This window comes from Gigantopelta aegis, chromosome 11 (genome assembly GCF_016097555.1).
Source record: "Gigantopelta aegis isolate Gae_Host chromosome 11, Gae_host_genome, whole genome shotgun sequence".
Lineage (NCBI taxonomy): Eukaryota > Metazoa > Mollusca > Gastropoda > Neomphalida > Peltospiridae > Gigantopelta > Gigantopelta aegis.
In genome coordinates, this window is record NC_054709.1 from 18,620,301 (window position 1) to 18,636,424 (window position 16,124).

Below are 16,124 nucleotides of genomic sequence, written 5' to 3' on the forward strand. Positions count from 1 at the left end.
AAGCGAACACCCTGCACTTTTATACTGTCGGTGTTCATGTTGCACGTGCAGACAACGCACGTGCAGTGGTGACATGGTTTGCACGTGGCTGCGTTTTTGCGAATATTCACATTTTGGAACTTTATTGTACAGTAGCTGCGTTTTATCGAATGTAACCGTGGGAATGTGTTTGGGACATGCAATGACCTTATATTCACAAAGCATGAACCGGTAGGAAACATAAAATCGGAGTTATAACCCATTTGTACCCTTTTGCGTTTCTTTTTTTGAAGAGTATATATCATACATTTTGTGTTTTTACTACATGTAACTTATTTAATATTACATTTAGTTACAATTTAAAAACTTATATTTTTTAATGTACCAGGTACATGTATGTATATATCATTGCAATATAATGTAGCTACTGTATGTAAAAAAAAGAAGTCAGTTCATATTGTAAAAAAAATATTTACAAGGACAATTATGCTACATACTCGGTTGTAATGTTTTGTTCATTACAATTCACATTTCATGCTTTGAGACCATGGAAGATAAAAAATAAATATAAATTGTACAATTATATTTTTGTTTTTTATTTTTCAAACATTGTATTTCACAAATTTGTCATATTGTTTTTAATAACAAACTAGAAATTATTTATAACTTAAAATATTTTTGTGTTGAAACTGGAGTAAATAAATACATGTGTAAACTTACGTGTACATATACATGTATAACTTTTTAATGTGATTTATGGTGTGTACAAGTAGGTATATATATGAAATGTTGTATTAAAATATATGATGTATATAATTGCTAATTATATAATAATCAGATGAATAAGCGTACAAGACGGGGCAGGGAGCAAAACCTCAAAATCGGACAAAAATTATAGAGATATTCGGGGAAAATGGGCCAAACTTAGACCTTTTTACCAGGTATTCCATCATTCTACCCTCAAAATTAGTTGTAATCCATGTAAAATACATAATGGTTCGTTTGCAACGCTATATACATGTAGCTGTTTGGTAGTAATACTAATACAAATAAATGTTGTTACCCAAATTCGGGCATTTTCCTTTAATTCGGGCAAAAGCTAGCCTAGCCCCCTACAAAAATGGGAGCCCAAATGCCTATGATCAGATGAAACAAATTGGCTGCTGTTCTTTTTATTAAATGTTTGTACATTAATGTAAACAGAACCAAAAAAAACAACCCCTCATTAACACTAACAGTTGTCCGCCAGTTACAGTAGTTTTTCCCCCCATTTTTCTCAAAAGCTCTAAAAATTGCTTCTGCAGTATTTACATGTACATGTGTGCTAAGAGTAAGAGCCTGATGTAATGTTAGAAAATAATTAGCTTATTTTTCTTTTTATTACATACACATGTACATACAGGGTTTGTTTTTTAATGACTTTAATAATATTATATTGTCTTTTCTTGTTGTACGTGTATACACACACTGTACATGTAAATTTGTATGTTAATTAAAACAAAAAAATTCTTAATAACGTTATGAAATATTTTACATATTGCTTGAGCTATTAAATGATTAATGCATGTGATGAGCAGGTACGAATTTGAAATCTGTTTTCAAGTTATTAAATCTTTTATTGTCAATTTTACATTATACACAGAGTCACAGACGTCTCGCTCTCTGGATCAGGTAACTAGGCCACAAAACTTGCATACAAGTCTTCAGCCACATTCTAAAATCATCAAGATTAAATTCAGACAAGATATTTCTTTTCCTTCTTTTTTTAATTTAAAATTTATATAATTTTTTATTTTTTATTTTTTATCCTTTGTAATTTGAGGAATGTGCTATAAACAAATAAAGAAAAATTGTCCTTGATCTCATGTGAAATTTGAAATTAAATGTTTAATAACATTTAAATGATCTACATAAAAAGACATTTGTTTGTAAATGTACATATAAATTGTAATGATGTATGACTGGTGAAAATCATCTTGGACATACATGTATATAAGCACATGCGTACAAGAGCAATTACTTGCGTCAAAGCATAAAGACGAGTCCATCAATACAAGTGTGATCATTCCTGTCACCCATAGCAACAGGTACAGGACGTAGCTCAGTGGTACGGTGCTCGCTCTAGGATCGATCCCCGTCGGTGGGCCCATTGGGCTATTTCTCGTTCCAGCCAGTGCTACACAATTGGTGTAACAAAGGCTGTGTTATGTACTATCCTGTCTGTGAGATTGCACATATAAAAGATCCCTTGAGCACTACTTATCGAAAAGATTAGCCCATTGAGTGGTGACAGCAGGTTTCCTCTCTCAATATCTGTGTGGTCCTTAACCATATGTCCGACGCCATATAACCGTAAATAAAATGTGTTGAGTGCATTGTTAAATAAAACATTTCCTTCCTTCCTTCTTCTTTCCTTCCCATAGCAGCACATATGAGTGCTACATCCAACCCTGAAATCTTGGATTTATTTTATTTTCATCTAAAGTAGCTACAGTAGTAAGTTTTTAATTATAAAAAAACAACAGAAATTCTATAGCAAATGCTGCTACAATGCCTGACAATCATGGATTAAATTATGTGCTTAATTGAGTTTTTAAATAACACTCCATTCCTTTAAGAAAAATAACTTTAGTAATACACTGGTTTTCAGTACTCTTAAAATTGTATGCAACTTTTGTTGTTAAAACATTATCTACATTGTACCTTAATTATATTATTAATTTATTCATTATGGAACAGCAGTGTAAGTCTACAAGAAATGCAGAGTTTCTCAAATATTAAGCCAACTAACTGATTTTTCATGTTGTAGACATCTTTGCAACAACAGATCCTGTCCAGATATTATCGATTTTGTTGGATGTTTTCAACAAACTACTTCCCAAATTGCCCTTAATGATTAAACAGTTCCATGCACCAAGTTTCATTTAAACAAAATTTTAACTTTTCTTATTAGAAATCATTTGCAACTATCTTAGATGAATAACTTAAGCAAGCCCTGAAATTCATTTTGTGAGGAGGGAAGCAATTAATCTATGCTTTTTAAATGTTAATTTGGAAGCAGCTGATAGATATTCTGAGCAATTCTAAAAATTAGTCTCAAAATGAGATTTCTTATTAGACTAGAGCTGGGCGGTATTGAAATTTCCGGTTCGGTTGTGGTGATTTACCTCAGTATTCGGTATGGACATAATACCGATATCGAGTGGTATTTTCAGTATACTCCACTTAGAATACATACTTGTGTTAAGGCTAACCCACTAATTTCTTCTAAATAAAATTAAATTCCACACACAAGGCCCTCATCTCTCTCTTTTCCTTTTCAGCTATTTTGCATTCGTCAGATATATTGTTAGTGATTTACTAAATGGCAGATAACATTTTTCAAAACCTAAATTTTGGTATTTTGAAATTTGCTCGGTATGGTAAATTGGTATTGATATGATACCAATACTGAATGGTATATACGGTATACCACCTTGCTCTATTAGACAAACATGGTTAAAAGCTCCCTGCTCCCTGCTCCAACATTTACAAGAGTAATTTTTAGACTTAACTTCTAGAACTCTGCTCAATTTTCCAGCATTTGTTTCCATCTTGAAATCCGAAAAGCAAAGATTGCTTCCCACACCACATAATTAATTGAAAGCGGAAATCTACAGTGATCTACATACTTGAAGGCTGATTTTACCGATTACCATAAAGGGTTATTTATAGGCATTCATAATTACTGTATAGAGTCTTTTATAAGCACTCTTAAATACTGTAAAAGGTCTTTCATAGGCACTTAAATACTGTGAAAGGTCTTTTATAGGCACTCTTTAAATACCATAAATAGGCATTCTTAAATACTGTAAAAGGTCTTTTATAGGCACACTTTAAATACCATAAATAGGCATTCTTAAATACCGTAAAGGATCTTTTAAATGCACTCATAAATACTGTAAATACGCAATCTTAAATACCATAAAGGCTTTTATGGGCAATCTTAAATACCATAACAGGTCTTCTATAGGCACTCTTAAATACCATACCATAACAGGTCTTCTATAGGCACTCTTAAATACCATAACAGGTCTTCTATAGGCACTCTTAAATACCATAAAGGGTCTTTTATAGGCCTAGTGACATCTGAACTATGACCAAGTGTTGTTGAATATTTCTTGCCTGAAATTAATTACATCTGTTGTTGTAAAGGTGTGAAACAGACATAAGAAAAGAAGAAAAAGAAATAGACATCGAGTAGAAATACATTTGTTTCAGAGTTAGCTGTAATGTAGAATGGATCATTTGTTAGTTCTTTGAGGATAGTGCATGATCACAGCATTTTGATAACCAGATGTCGTCTTTCATTTCAGAACCACAAAAGTATCGCCACACTTAGATGGGTAGGTGCACATTTTATTTTTAATGAAACATACACACATTAATTAATTAATTACATGTAGTTACAAGTGTAAATATGTATTTAGCCCCCTACTAGTACATGTACTAATGTTTTGGAAATAACAAAAAAGGACTAATTTTGTGTGCAATTTACAAATCAGTTGGCTCAGAAATAAATAACTTGTAGTAAATTTTATAGTATGAAAAAAGTCGTTCCCTGTGGGATGGGCTGTAAACCTTTTATCACAATGCCTTCAGATATTTAGCTTGTGATTCTGTACTTTAATGTCGTCATGTACTATAATTCGATAATGTTCTAAAATATATCTCAAGAGGTCCTGATTTTTTACATACATGTACTATCCCAAACCCTTCTGTCACCCTGTGCTCTTTTATTCCAGCAGGCCGTATTTTTTCTTGCGACATATTTCTTTTGACCTTTGACCATATTTTACTTCCTGTGTGTGTATTTCGAGCCATGCTGGTGGTTAATTTCAGAGTGCATGTTGTGTTTGGTCGTGTGATCGCTGGGCAGGATGTCGTGCGGAGGATGGAGAATGTGGCCACCGACTCAAACAGTTGTCCTGTTGAAACGCTGCAAATAGGAAACTGTGGAGAACTCGTCCTGCAACTCAGAACTAAAGGTAAGGATGGTGCTGTAAAAATATACACCAAATTAACCATATTTGTAATTGTTGAACCCCTGTACTCTTCCTGAAACTTGAACCTGAAGGTAAGGATGGTCCTGTAAAAAATATACACAAAATTCACCTTTCTTTCTAACTGTTGAGCCTCTATAAATGGGAGACTGTGGAGAACTTGCCCTGCAATTCAGAAGTGTGTAACAAAACATATCCACCTAATTCACCTTTCTCTGTAAGTGATGAACTGCTACAAATAGGATCGATTGTACTAATCCATACACAATTATTGTGGAATATTTTAACTGTAACTGTTCCTTCAGTTCAGATGATGGAATTGATGTACACATGTAACTATGCTCAGGTTTGGTCTTTGTTTTCATATACACATACATGAAGAAAAAAGCTAATAAATATACAGACAATAACGTACGAGTTACAAGGAATTACCGTAAGGAGTATCTAAAACTCGTGACTGATAACATTAATTTCACAAGGGACGTCAAAAGCTATCTTTAGGTACACAAATCAAATGTAAGCAAGAGAGGTCACATTCATAATGAACTGATGTTTCTAGTGGGAAGTGAATGAACTACAAAGAAATTTGTTTTATTTTAAATTTATTTATCTAAACGTTCACTGTTTGTAAAATCTCTTCAACAAGAGACTTGACAGTCGAGGAAACTGATGACGTCAGCGAGGAAAGATAGCTTCTAAGAAAGATAGAAAATATATTCACCCGCATCTCACTGCCCATGTGGGTAATAAATGTAGTTATGATTTAGGTACCATTAGTGATTTGTACGTCTGTTATATTTGCATGGTCCTTGTAATTCAAATACTTCATATTTTCATTTAATTCTAACTGATTGTGTAATCAGTGTGGAGTCAATTGGTGAAAATTGATTGTAATTGTTAATCAGTGATGAAATTTCTAATAATACTAGGCACTATGCTTATTTTGATATTACACATGTAGTAAGTTAATTACTAAATTTCAGTAATAAAGAAAAAAAAGAAAGTCTCAAAATCGTCCTCTGAGTCCAAGTCAGAAGAAAGTTCTTCGGAATCATCGTCAAATTCAGAATCGGAATCGGAATCAAGCAGCGAAGAGGAAGTGAAGCGGAAGAGAAAGAAGAAACAGAAGAAGAAAAGAGACCACAAACGAAAGAAGAAGGAAAACGACGACAGCCACGAAGAAGGGTGAGACTGGATACAATATCTGGCAGTATCACAGTGACAAACATAATTAACATCGTTAAAGCACAGTGACAGACATAATTAACATTGTTACGGCACAGTGACAGACTTAATTAACATTGTTACAGCACAGTGACACACATAATTAACATTGTTACGGCACAGTGACCAACATAATTAACATTGTTACGGCACAGTGACCAACATAATTAACATTATTAAGGCATAGTGACCAACATAATTAACATTGTTACGGCATTCAAAACAGAATCAATAATTTTTTTTAAAAATCAGAATTTTAATGCTTTAATTATAGCCGTTTTCTTCCAAAACTGAATTAACCAGATCCCTGTCCAATCCTATAGTCATATAAGAAAACTCCTGGAAGGCTGACCATTGACTAGATAACGATTGCGACCATGTGATTCTGTGTCAAGTAGGTCAATCAAACAGTCAGCTAACTAAATCTAAGCAGTGTTAAAAGAGGTGATGTCGGGTTTCTTCCTGTAGTGTGTGTATTAGTGATTAATATGTGAAATATTTATTATCAGCAAACTCAAAAAATAATCGGTATATATATAAAGGTATTTAACCTTTAGACTGCTTAATTAATTTTTGACAAAAACCATGTTGAGTGGCTACAAGTTTATAATTTGTACTCACATATATTCACTTAAATGTTTTATAAATACATAAAATAAAATAGTCGTCGGTATATAAATTGTTTTTGGTCAGGAGTGTCACAGACGGCATTTTTCTGGCACTGGTTAAAATGTCTGCCATCAATATAGCTCCTCAATGATGGCAAACTGTGTATACTTGGTGTATATTATCTGCTAGTATCTAACATCTGTGCTTTTGAAGTATGTCTATATACAACAAAATAGCCTTTCAGTCATTTTATTTGCTGCAAATGTCACTTTTTAAAACTTGCCATGGGTAGGCTCAAAATTGCCATCAGTGGGCCGTTTCACCCATGGCAATTCTTCTAACAATTGCTGTGTGAGACAAACTCTTAAGTTTGAGCCTTGACTTAATAACGGCACCATTGGCAATTGCCTTCGTCGGTATATAAATTACCATTGATCGGGAGTGTCACTGACGGCACTTTGGCACTTATTAAAATGTCTTCCGTAGATAAAGCTCCTCAACGCTGTCAAACTGTGTATACCTGGTACATATTATATGCTAGTATTTAACATTTGTGCTTTTGAAAAATGTCTACATACAGCAAAATAACCTTTCAGTTATGTTGATTTGCGGGGGGGGAAAAATGTTTTGTTTAACAACATCACGAGAGCACATTGATTTATTAACCATCGTCTATTGGATGTCAAACATTTGGTAATTTTGACTCATCAGAGGAAACCCACTACATTTTTCCTGATGCAACAAGGGATCTTTTATATGTACTTTTCCATAGACAGGAAAGCACATACCACGGCCGTTGATCAGTTGTGGTGCCCTGGTTGAAATGAGAAAAAACCCAATCAGCTGAATGGATCCACTGAGGTGGTTTGATCCTGTGATGCACCTCAAGCAAGCATTCGACCGGCTGAGTTAAATCCCGCTCCTTTGCTGCCGTTTAACCCATGACAATGTTTTTAAAATATTCTCAAGTTCAGTTATTTGGTTAATGTGTTTTGTTAGTCGCCTACTGGTCCAACGAGAAGGGGCTACAAGTTTCATCGCCGTCCTTCTGTCTGTCCATCTGTCCCATATTAATCTATCACCATTGTGAGGTATAGATAAGCCAATTCCAACCCAAGGGACAAAATGTTTTTTTGTGAGGGGTGAGGTTTACTGAGTTCCTTACAAAAACATTTTGTCCCGAGGGTTGAAATTGCCTTATCTATACCTCACAACAGTGACTGATTCTTTTTCTTGCCCATATTTAATTACAGTAACAAAACATTAATTTTGTAAGCTATGGTCTGTTTATTGTAGAATGATTCATAAACATTTCACCTACAAATTCCTTTAATTGTATGCGGAAAAATATAGTCCACATTATGCAACGACATAAAACTTACGAATAAATATAAAGCTGAAAATATTAATTTGTTAAAATATTTATGATACAACATGAAATGGCAAACAGAATTCTGATAAAACATGAGTTATGATGTCAATCGTTGTAAAGCATGAGTTATGACGTCATGTGTATGTAGAAATTGTCTAGCCCTCGGGTCGGATAGATTTATCTAGCCCTAGGGTCAGACAGATTTTTCTAGCACCGTGCAAAAGCTGGATAACCCTTTCCAGTGGGTAAAAAATAGTTTTCCAGTTTTTTATAATGCTTTGAGATATTGAGCTGACATTTTGTATATAGCTTTATCATGTAGAGTTACTGATCAGGTTTGACTTGCATGGCAATTTACCCATTTTTGACGGAGTTATGGCCCTTGAACTTAGGATATATGAAAAAATTGTTGGGGCTGTGTAGGGGACGTGTATTGCTTTAGCAGTACTCTAAAAATGCTTGTTAAAATATGTCCATAGCCGACAAATTCTTAAGTTTGTGTTGAGTTATTCGGTTAATGTGTTTTAATTTTACAGAGAGATCGAGGACAAAGACAAAGATGTTGTACCCACCGTGTTTGCCACGATCCGGCCAGATGAAATCCCCGACGTGCCCTTCCAGAGGTTTCTCTATCGGGGCCAGAAAGAGGAGGAAGACGCTCAGAAAGCAGAACGGTGAATTACAGTTATTTGAAGGTTGGGGTTGGGGTTGGGGGGGGGGGGGGGGACGGGACATAGCCCAATGGTATAGCACTCGCCTGATTTGCAGTCGGGACGTAACCCAATGGTAAAGCACTTGCCTGATGTGCGGTTGGTCTGGGATCAATCCCTGAGAGTGGCCCCATTAACTTTCTGACTACCACTGAAGGGCGGGACTAATCCCAGTGGTAAAAGCCTGATACGCGGTCGGTCTAGGATCGATCCCCATCCGTGTGCCATTGGTCTATTTCTCATTGCATCACAACTGGTACATCAAAGGCTGTGGTATGTGCTGTCCTGTCTGTGGGATGGTGCATATATATAAAAGATCCCTTGACACTGATGAAAATATGTAGCTGGTTTCCTCTCTTAAAGTGCTGTGCCAGACCATACACTAAAATTTCAAATTCAACAATTAAATGCTTTCTTAATTCAATGCAATAATATTTTACACCGATATGTAAATCAATAATTACGAAAATGCCCCATAAAAGTATTAAAACATCACTCCCGTAGAACACTGCCGGAAACGACCGAGTAAAATTCTCGGTAAAAACATTTGCCTGTAAATAGCCATGACGTCATGAAGGGAACGCGCTTCACAGAAACCTACCACGAGACGACTTTCAGCGCAAGCGAAAGTGGGACCGACAGCGACTGCCAAGCTCATTGATCATGCGATTCTTCTTTCGATGATGAATAGTGTAGTAATGACGACTGGACTAATATTTGTGCAACACAAAAAATAATGACTTATCAGTTTGAACCTGGAACATCTTCCGATGAACCACCGGCCTGACAGATGACGATGAAAATGGTCGTGGAGACAGCTTACCACTAATTTACAACTTTTATTCTTGTTTTGTTCTTTAGCTTTTGGTGCGAATTATTTTGCTACACTGTATGTTCTAATACTTGTGATGTAGTAGAGAAGACGATAAATAACTCTTGAATTCTACGAGTCAAGTGGACCCGATATCGGTAATTTTAAGAAATAAACAAAAACGATTTTTTAGTCCGTCCCCATCCCTCTATGAAGATAGGGGTTTTTATGAACAATTTCAGTTTAGTTTGACGTAAAAAAAAAAAAAGTAAGTGTTTTGGAAATAACAAAACAATACTATTTTTTGTGTGTAGTTGTGAAAACAGTCTGCTCAGAAATAAATAACTTATTTTAATTTTAAGAAATAAACAAAAACGACTTTTAGCCCGTCCCATCCATGAAGATATTTTTTGTGCGAATAATTTCAGTTTAGTTTGACGTAAAAAAAAAAGTAAAAGTGTTTTGGAAACAACAAAACAATACTATTTTTTTGTGTGCAGTTGTGAAAACAGTCTGCTCAGAAATAAATAACTTATAGCACATTCCATAGTATGAGAAAAGGTTTTCTTTGTGGGAAGGTATAGTAAAATTAATTTAATGTATTTATAGTTTGTTTTACAGGGAACGCCTTTTAAGTCATTTATTTCTGAGCCGATTGTTTTCTAAGATGCATACAAAATTAGCTTCTTTTTTTTTTCACAAAAAAACCTTACATTTTTGTAGGATGGGACGGACTAGGCTATAGATACTTACTTGTTTGTACTTTATTGTTTTAATGTTTTCGAACTGTAAAGAAAAATCTCACAAATGAACGAGATGCAAACGACAACAAATCGGATCTCGATGATTGCACGAACCGTGCATGAAAAAACAAACTGACCGGAGTTGAAAGCATAACGCAATTTGGGACATTGACGATATGCACCCCAAAGTCGTTTCGGTGTGGATGGCATCGGCTGTTGTCATTTGTTTTGTGTCGCAGAAAAATTGTTGGTACGGCATCTTTTTTTTAAAAGCCATAACACATGGTATTCCCATATCTCGCTTAAGCCGACAAGCCAGTTCGGACGAATCGAAACTAAAGTGCCTGCAGTCAACGGTCTCCGGCATTTTCTTCCTGTCCAGTATTTTCACGTTGTTTTAATCAAATTTACACACAGATTATTCACAGCAACATTACTAGGAAATGCGTGAAGACTAAATTTATCGGCTTTTGTATTGCTACAGCCGCCAACAACACGCCGTTTAACCATAATAAACACAAAAGAAGCAATGAATAATGGCGCTGACTATCGAAAGGCGTTCCCTTCGTGACGTCACGGATCAAATCTTACGGAAATTCCCGAAACGAATTCAGCTGGTTCTGTTTTTCAGGGGAATATTTTTAAATGGAAAATATACCGTTATATAATTTTTTTACATTTTTTTTTTTAATTTTCTAATCATATTAACTAATATCTTGATTGATATAGCTCAATACATCATACATCTGGAACAGCACTTTAAGACTGTCAAAATCAACAAATGTTTGATATCCAATAGCCGATGATTAATAAATCAATGTGCTCTAGTGTTGTCCAGGGCTCGCGCTGTCGGTAGCCAAATTAGCCATTGGCTAATTTTTACAAAAAAATGGCTAATAAAATTTGCAAGTGGCTAAAATTTTGGCTAAGCCATTTTCTGTCTTCTGAGTGAACAAACGGTTACATAATCTATCTGACACCTCAAACATAATAATACTAGTAATACTACCAAATATTCAATTAGCGTAATAGCCATCTCGCGACGGGTAACGAGAAACGGTGTCATGCAGAATACAGCGTAGGCCTTATAATGTTTGCTTATGTTAATAATCACGGTTATTAATTTTAACAGCATGCATTCAACATGTATGACAGCAATGTCTGGAAGATCTGTAACTTGTTATTTTCACTTTGTAAAATCTTTGAACCAAAGTAATAAAAACAGACCGACAATGCGTGTCAATTTGAATACACATGCCAGTTCAGGTCCGAAACTTTCGGCGAAAGACATGTAGGTCGTCTCAAGGTCTGAGTTCAGCCAGACTGAATGAAAACAAAACGTTCGCTAGACTGGTTTGTGCGCTTCACGTTAAACCAAATGGACACGACGATCACCAATCAAATAGTTTGTGAACGTTAGGAAGAACGTTCGTTGGCTGAACTGAGGACAGCTCTCGGCGCGAATATACGTCACACTTCAGGGTCAGCCGACACCCTCGTGTCAAGAGACATCGTTGCGGACATTAAACAATACGATTACGCAAAAGTAAATCTTGATGTAAATTTGTAGAAAAACTAGTTGTTCGCATCAATGAATACCTAACTGCAGTTTTTGTTTATTCCTTTGTCTTTGTTAATTTCGTACCCATGGTCGAGAGCACGCATGCAGAAAATGAAAATGCAGTATTTAAATTGTACAAATTGCAGTTAAATGTACACTGAATAAAATTAGTTTACAATAATCATATTTGTTAGATAATTTTAGATATAAATTTGTAAGACTGTGAGGTGACATTTAATAAGTTAGCTGGATTTTAAGAAGACCGTAAATTTTAATTTTATTAAAGGTTGGGATTGTTTTTAATAAATGGAGTATACTGTGAAGTCGGCATTCTTAGCCGAGGTATTTTGTAAGCATAAATCACAACAAGCATTTAACACGACGCTGAAATCAACAGCAACAACATGGCACAAATTATGAAATTGTTTGGGGTGGGGAATTGATGGGTCACTTTAAAAAAATGTTTTAAAAAAAAAGCAATTCAAACTAACATAAAGATTGCCATTTAAAGAAATAATGAGCTCTATATATAATTTTTTTTTAAAAAGCTCTCAAATTTTTATTTGGGAAAAAAAGGAAGAAATAAAAAACAACCTCCATAAACATCCATCCACCCCCCATATTTCTGTATGTTTGTTAATTTAATGTCATAGGCCTTAGAAGTGGGGGTGGGTGTATGGGTACTGGCTTCAAACTGAGGATATTGCATAACCCCATTCCAACTCCACCCCCGCTGAAAAATCGAAGTAATATATTAACTGCCCCTACCCCCATTGAGGTTTTGTTATTCCAATTTATTCCAGTTTGTACACAATTAGATGAAAAAGATACATTTTCATATATAAATACTCTATACAGTACTGCGTAAAACAAATTTGGCTAAAGCATTTTCAATATAGCTAATAAAAATTCCATTTGGCTAATATTTTGGCTACAGGTATTTTTGATCCAGGGTGAGCCCTGGTTGTCATTGAGAAAAACAAACTTTTACATTTTTTTAGAGATAACTGCTTGACAAATACTGATTACAGTTCATGTGCAGAAAAAGGGAACCAATGAATTGGCATATTACTACATGTATATAGTATATAACGGTAAAACTTGTATAAAAACATATTAATTTATTAAGTTTTAATCCCTTACTTTCTCATAATCATTTTTGTGAAAAAAAATTCTATGGAAATAAAATAAAAAATTATTTCATCAAATCAATCGTACATTACAGTGCACGTGCACAGAAACCATTTCCTGTTAATAGACTGGTTCATGATTACTCAAAGATACAGTCTGGTGTCAAAGTAAAAACACTGTCCGACATACGGCAACAAGGTGCCAAATGAGCTATGACAATAAACAAGTCGGGGCCTTGACGTCTATTGTGTGATTTCGTTTTTGAAATCGGATTATGTCAAAATTATTAAGGCGACTTTGAATTCTCACTACTGCTAATAACTTGGCAACTTGAGCTGACTTTCGGCGAAAAACCCCACTCATTTCACCAGCAAGATTAGGGCCTGCCCCTATAGCAGAATTGAGCCATAATCTGTACAATTTGATGATAATTTGTTCAAAAATGTATCTTGTTCAATTTATTATCAAAATCAACCAACTAATGTTAATACCCATGCCAGTTTCTGTTGTGAAGAGATTAAACACATAGTCTAATGTTGACATTCTTCAGATACTCTCGTAAATCGGCCTATTGTTTTCCAAAGTGACGCGTGTCATTCTTTGTGCTGTGACTAGTCAAGCATTGTTAATCCTCGGCCACATTCATTTCAATAATGCCAGAAAATTTAATTTTAACACAATGACACATTATCAACTGTTTTGTTTAAATTTTATTGCCGGAAGTAGTATTTTATATTGAAATATACTCTTCAAAAGAAGAAACGCAAAACCACATTGTCGTAACATTTGGAGAATTGATTTAATTATTGAATGGTGAGTCCGATAATTACCAAATGTTGCAGGATTGTTCATAATTCACTCTAGTCCATTGTGAGTAAGTGATAGGACACATCACCAAGGTCAAGGTCATCTGGAGTCAATACCGGGTGTGGCCTCCGCGTGTGTTGACAACTGCCTGGCACCGCCTGCCCATTGAAGCAACCAGAGTACGGATGACGTCCCGGGGGATGGTGGCCCACTCGGCCTGCAAGGCTGCTGCCAGCTCGGGCAGGGTCTGGGGCTGTGGTTGTCGCTGTCGGAGGCGTCGGTCCAACTCGTCCCATAGAATCTCAATTGGGTTCAAATCCGGTGATATCGATGGCCAAGGAAGGACATTAATGTTGTTGTTCTGTAGGAAAGCCATTGTGAGACGTGCTGTGTGAGGCCTGGCATTGTCATGTTGGAACACTGCGTTGGCGTTGGCCATAACTGGAACGATGTGTGGCCGGAGGATCTGGTCAATGTAGCCCTGTGCATTCAGGTTGCCCTGCACGTGGACCAGGTCAGTTCTGCCAGTGTGTGAGATGGCTGCCCACACCATGACACTACCCCCGCCGAATCTGTCCACTTCCTGCACGCAGTTTGCCGCATAACGTTCACCACGACGCCTATACACGCGACATCTTCCATCATGACGTCGGAGCAGAAATCGGGACTCGTCACTGAACCACACCTGTCTCCATCGCAGTTGAGGCCATTGTCGATGAATCTGGCACCACTGCAGTCGGAGTCGACGGTGTTGTGGTGTTAAGATGACACCTCGAACTGGACGTCTGGCACGAATTCCTACCTCACGTAGGCGGTTCCGTGCGGTCTGGTCGGATATCCTTCGCAAACCTGGTATTGCTGCGGCTGTGGAGGTGGCAGTAGTCAATCGTTCCCGAAGGTGGCGTACCCGGATGTAGCGGTACTGCCCGGGGGTAGTGACCCGTGGTCGACCGGATCTAGGGAGGTCACGTGTTGATCCATGTTGCTGGTAACGGTCCCACAGTCTGGAGATGGTGCTTGGGGACACATGGAATGCCCTGGCAACGGCCGTTCTGGATTCGCCTGCGTCTAGTCGGCCGATGGCATTGTTTCTCTGCGGTTCACTGAGACGTGGCATGTCCTGGATTGTCAACTGTCGGCCAGATACAGAGGCCAGGCAAGCGAACACCCTGCACTTTTATACTGTCGGTGTTCATGTTGCACGTGCAGACAACGCACGTGCAGTGGTGACATGGTTTGCACGTGGCTGCGTTTTTGCGAATATTCACATTTTGGAACTTTATTGTACAGTAGCTGCGTTTTATCGAATGTAACCGTGGGAATGTGTTTGGGACATGCAATGACCTTATATTCACAAAGCATGAACCGGTAGGAAACATAAAATCGGAGTTATAACCCATTTGTACCCTTTTGCGTTTCTTTTTTTGAAGTGTATATATGTGATTAAAACAGTGTAAAATTCTGAATTTTTCCTATTGAACGCGGAAACTGGCAAAATGTTACGAAATGTACTGATAAATGCTCAGTTCGCCTGTTTTTAATCAAACTTCTCATCTTTCTTCTGGGACGGGAGAAGTCACTTTTCCTACTTTTTCAATTCTAGATTAAGGCCTGAGGGGTGAGGACAAAAGATATGTAATGTCACATGAAGTAATCAATAAAGCAGTACACGGAGACTAAAGGCAGAATTTAAGACGCTTCACCTTTGCTATTCTATCAGCCACCTTTATACCCTGTATTAAAAATGGAGAAAAAACTTACCAATTTGTGGGTAACTTGTAAAAAAAAAAGAAAAAAAAAAAAGAAGCTTTTTAATTATACTGAGATTTAAAAAAAACTCAAAAATGTTCTGTGAGTTGGTATGGTTTTAAAATGTAATAATATGTTTTGATAAAACTTTTTGTGCAAGACTTGAAATAGAGGCCTGCAGTCAATATTTTAGACCTACATGTACATGTAGTATGTGAACTAAAAATTAACCTGCTAAAATTATTAAGAAATCGCAGGTCTTTTTTCAACAGACAAATATATGTACGATCATCCCATCTTCTATTTAGCTGAAGCTGAGCCAGTGAATCTGTTGTGTTTTGGGGGAGGGACGTAGCGTGGTAGGTTTGGGATCTATCCCTGTCGGT

General features: G+C 36.4%; 1 protein-coding gene across 2 annotated transcripts in view; it reads left to right on the forward strand.

Annotated features, from left to right (window-relative positions):
* LOC121385663 (serine/arginine repetitive matrix protein 2-like) overlaps positions 1–16,124 on the forward strand; it is a 53,144-nt gene that overhangs the window by 15,055 nt on the left and 21,965 nt on the right. Inside the window, exons 2-6 of one of the 2 annotated variants that reach the window (XM_041516427.1) lie at positions 1,622–1,650; positions 4,335–4,364; positions 4,861–5,006; positions 6,005–6,206; positions 8,763–8,900. In XM_041516427.1, coding sequence (XP_041372361.1) covers positions 4,913–5,006; positions 6,005–6,206; positions 8,763–8,900 — 434 coding nt within the window. In that variant the 5' untranslated portion in view covers positions 1,622–1,650; positions 4,335–4,364; positions 4,861–4,912. The remainder of the gene's footprint in view (positions 1–1,621; positions 1,651–4,334; positions 4,365–4,860; positions 5,007–6,004; positions 6,207–8,762; positions 8,901–16,124) is intronic. The other variant, XM_041516426.1, reaches the window with a different exon arrangement.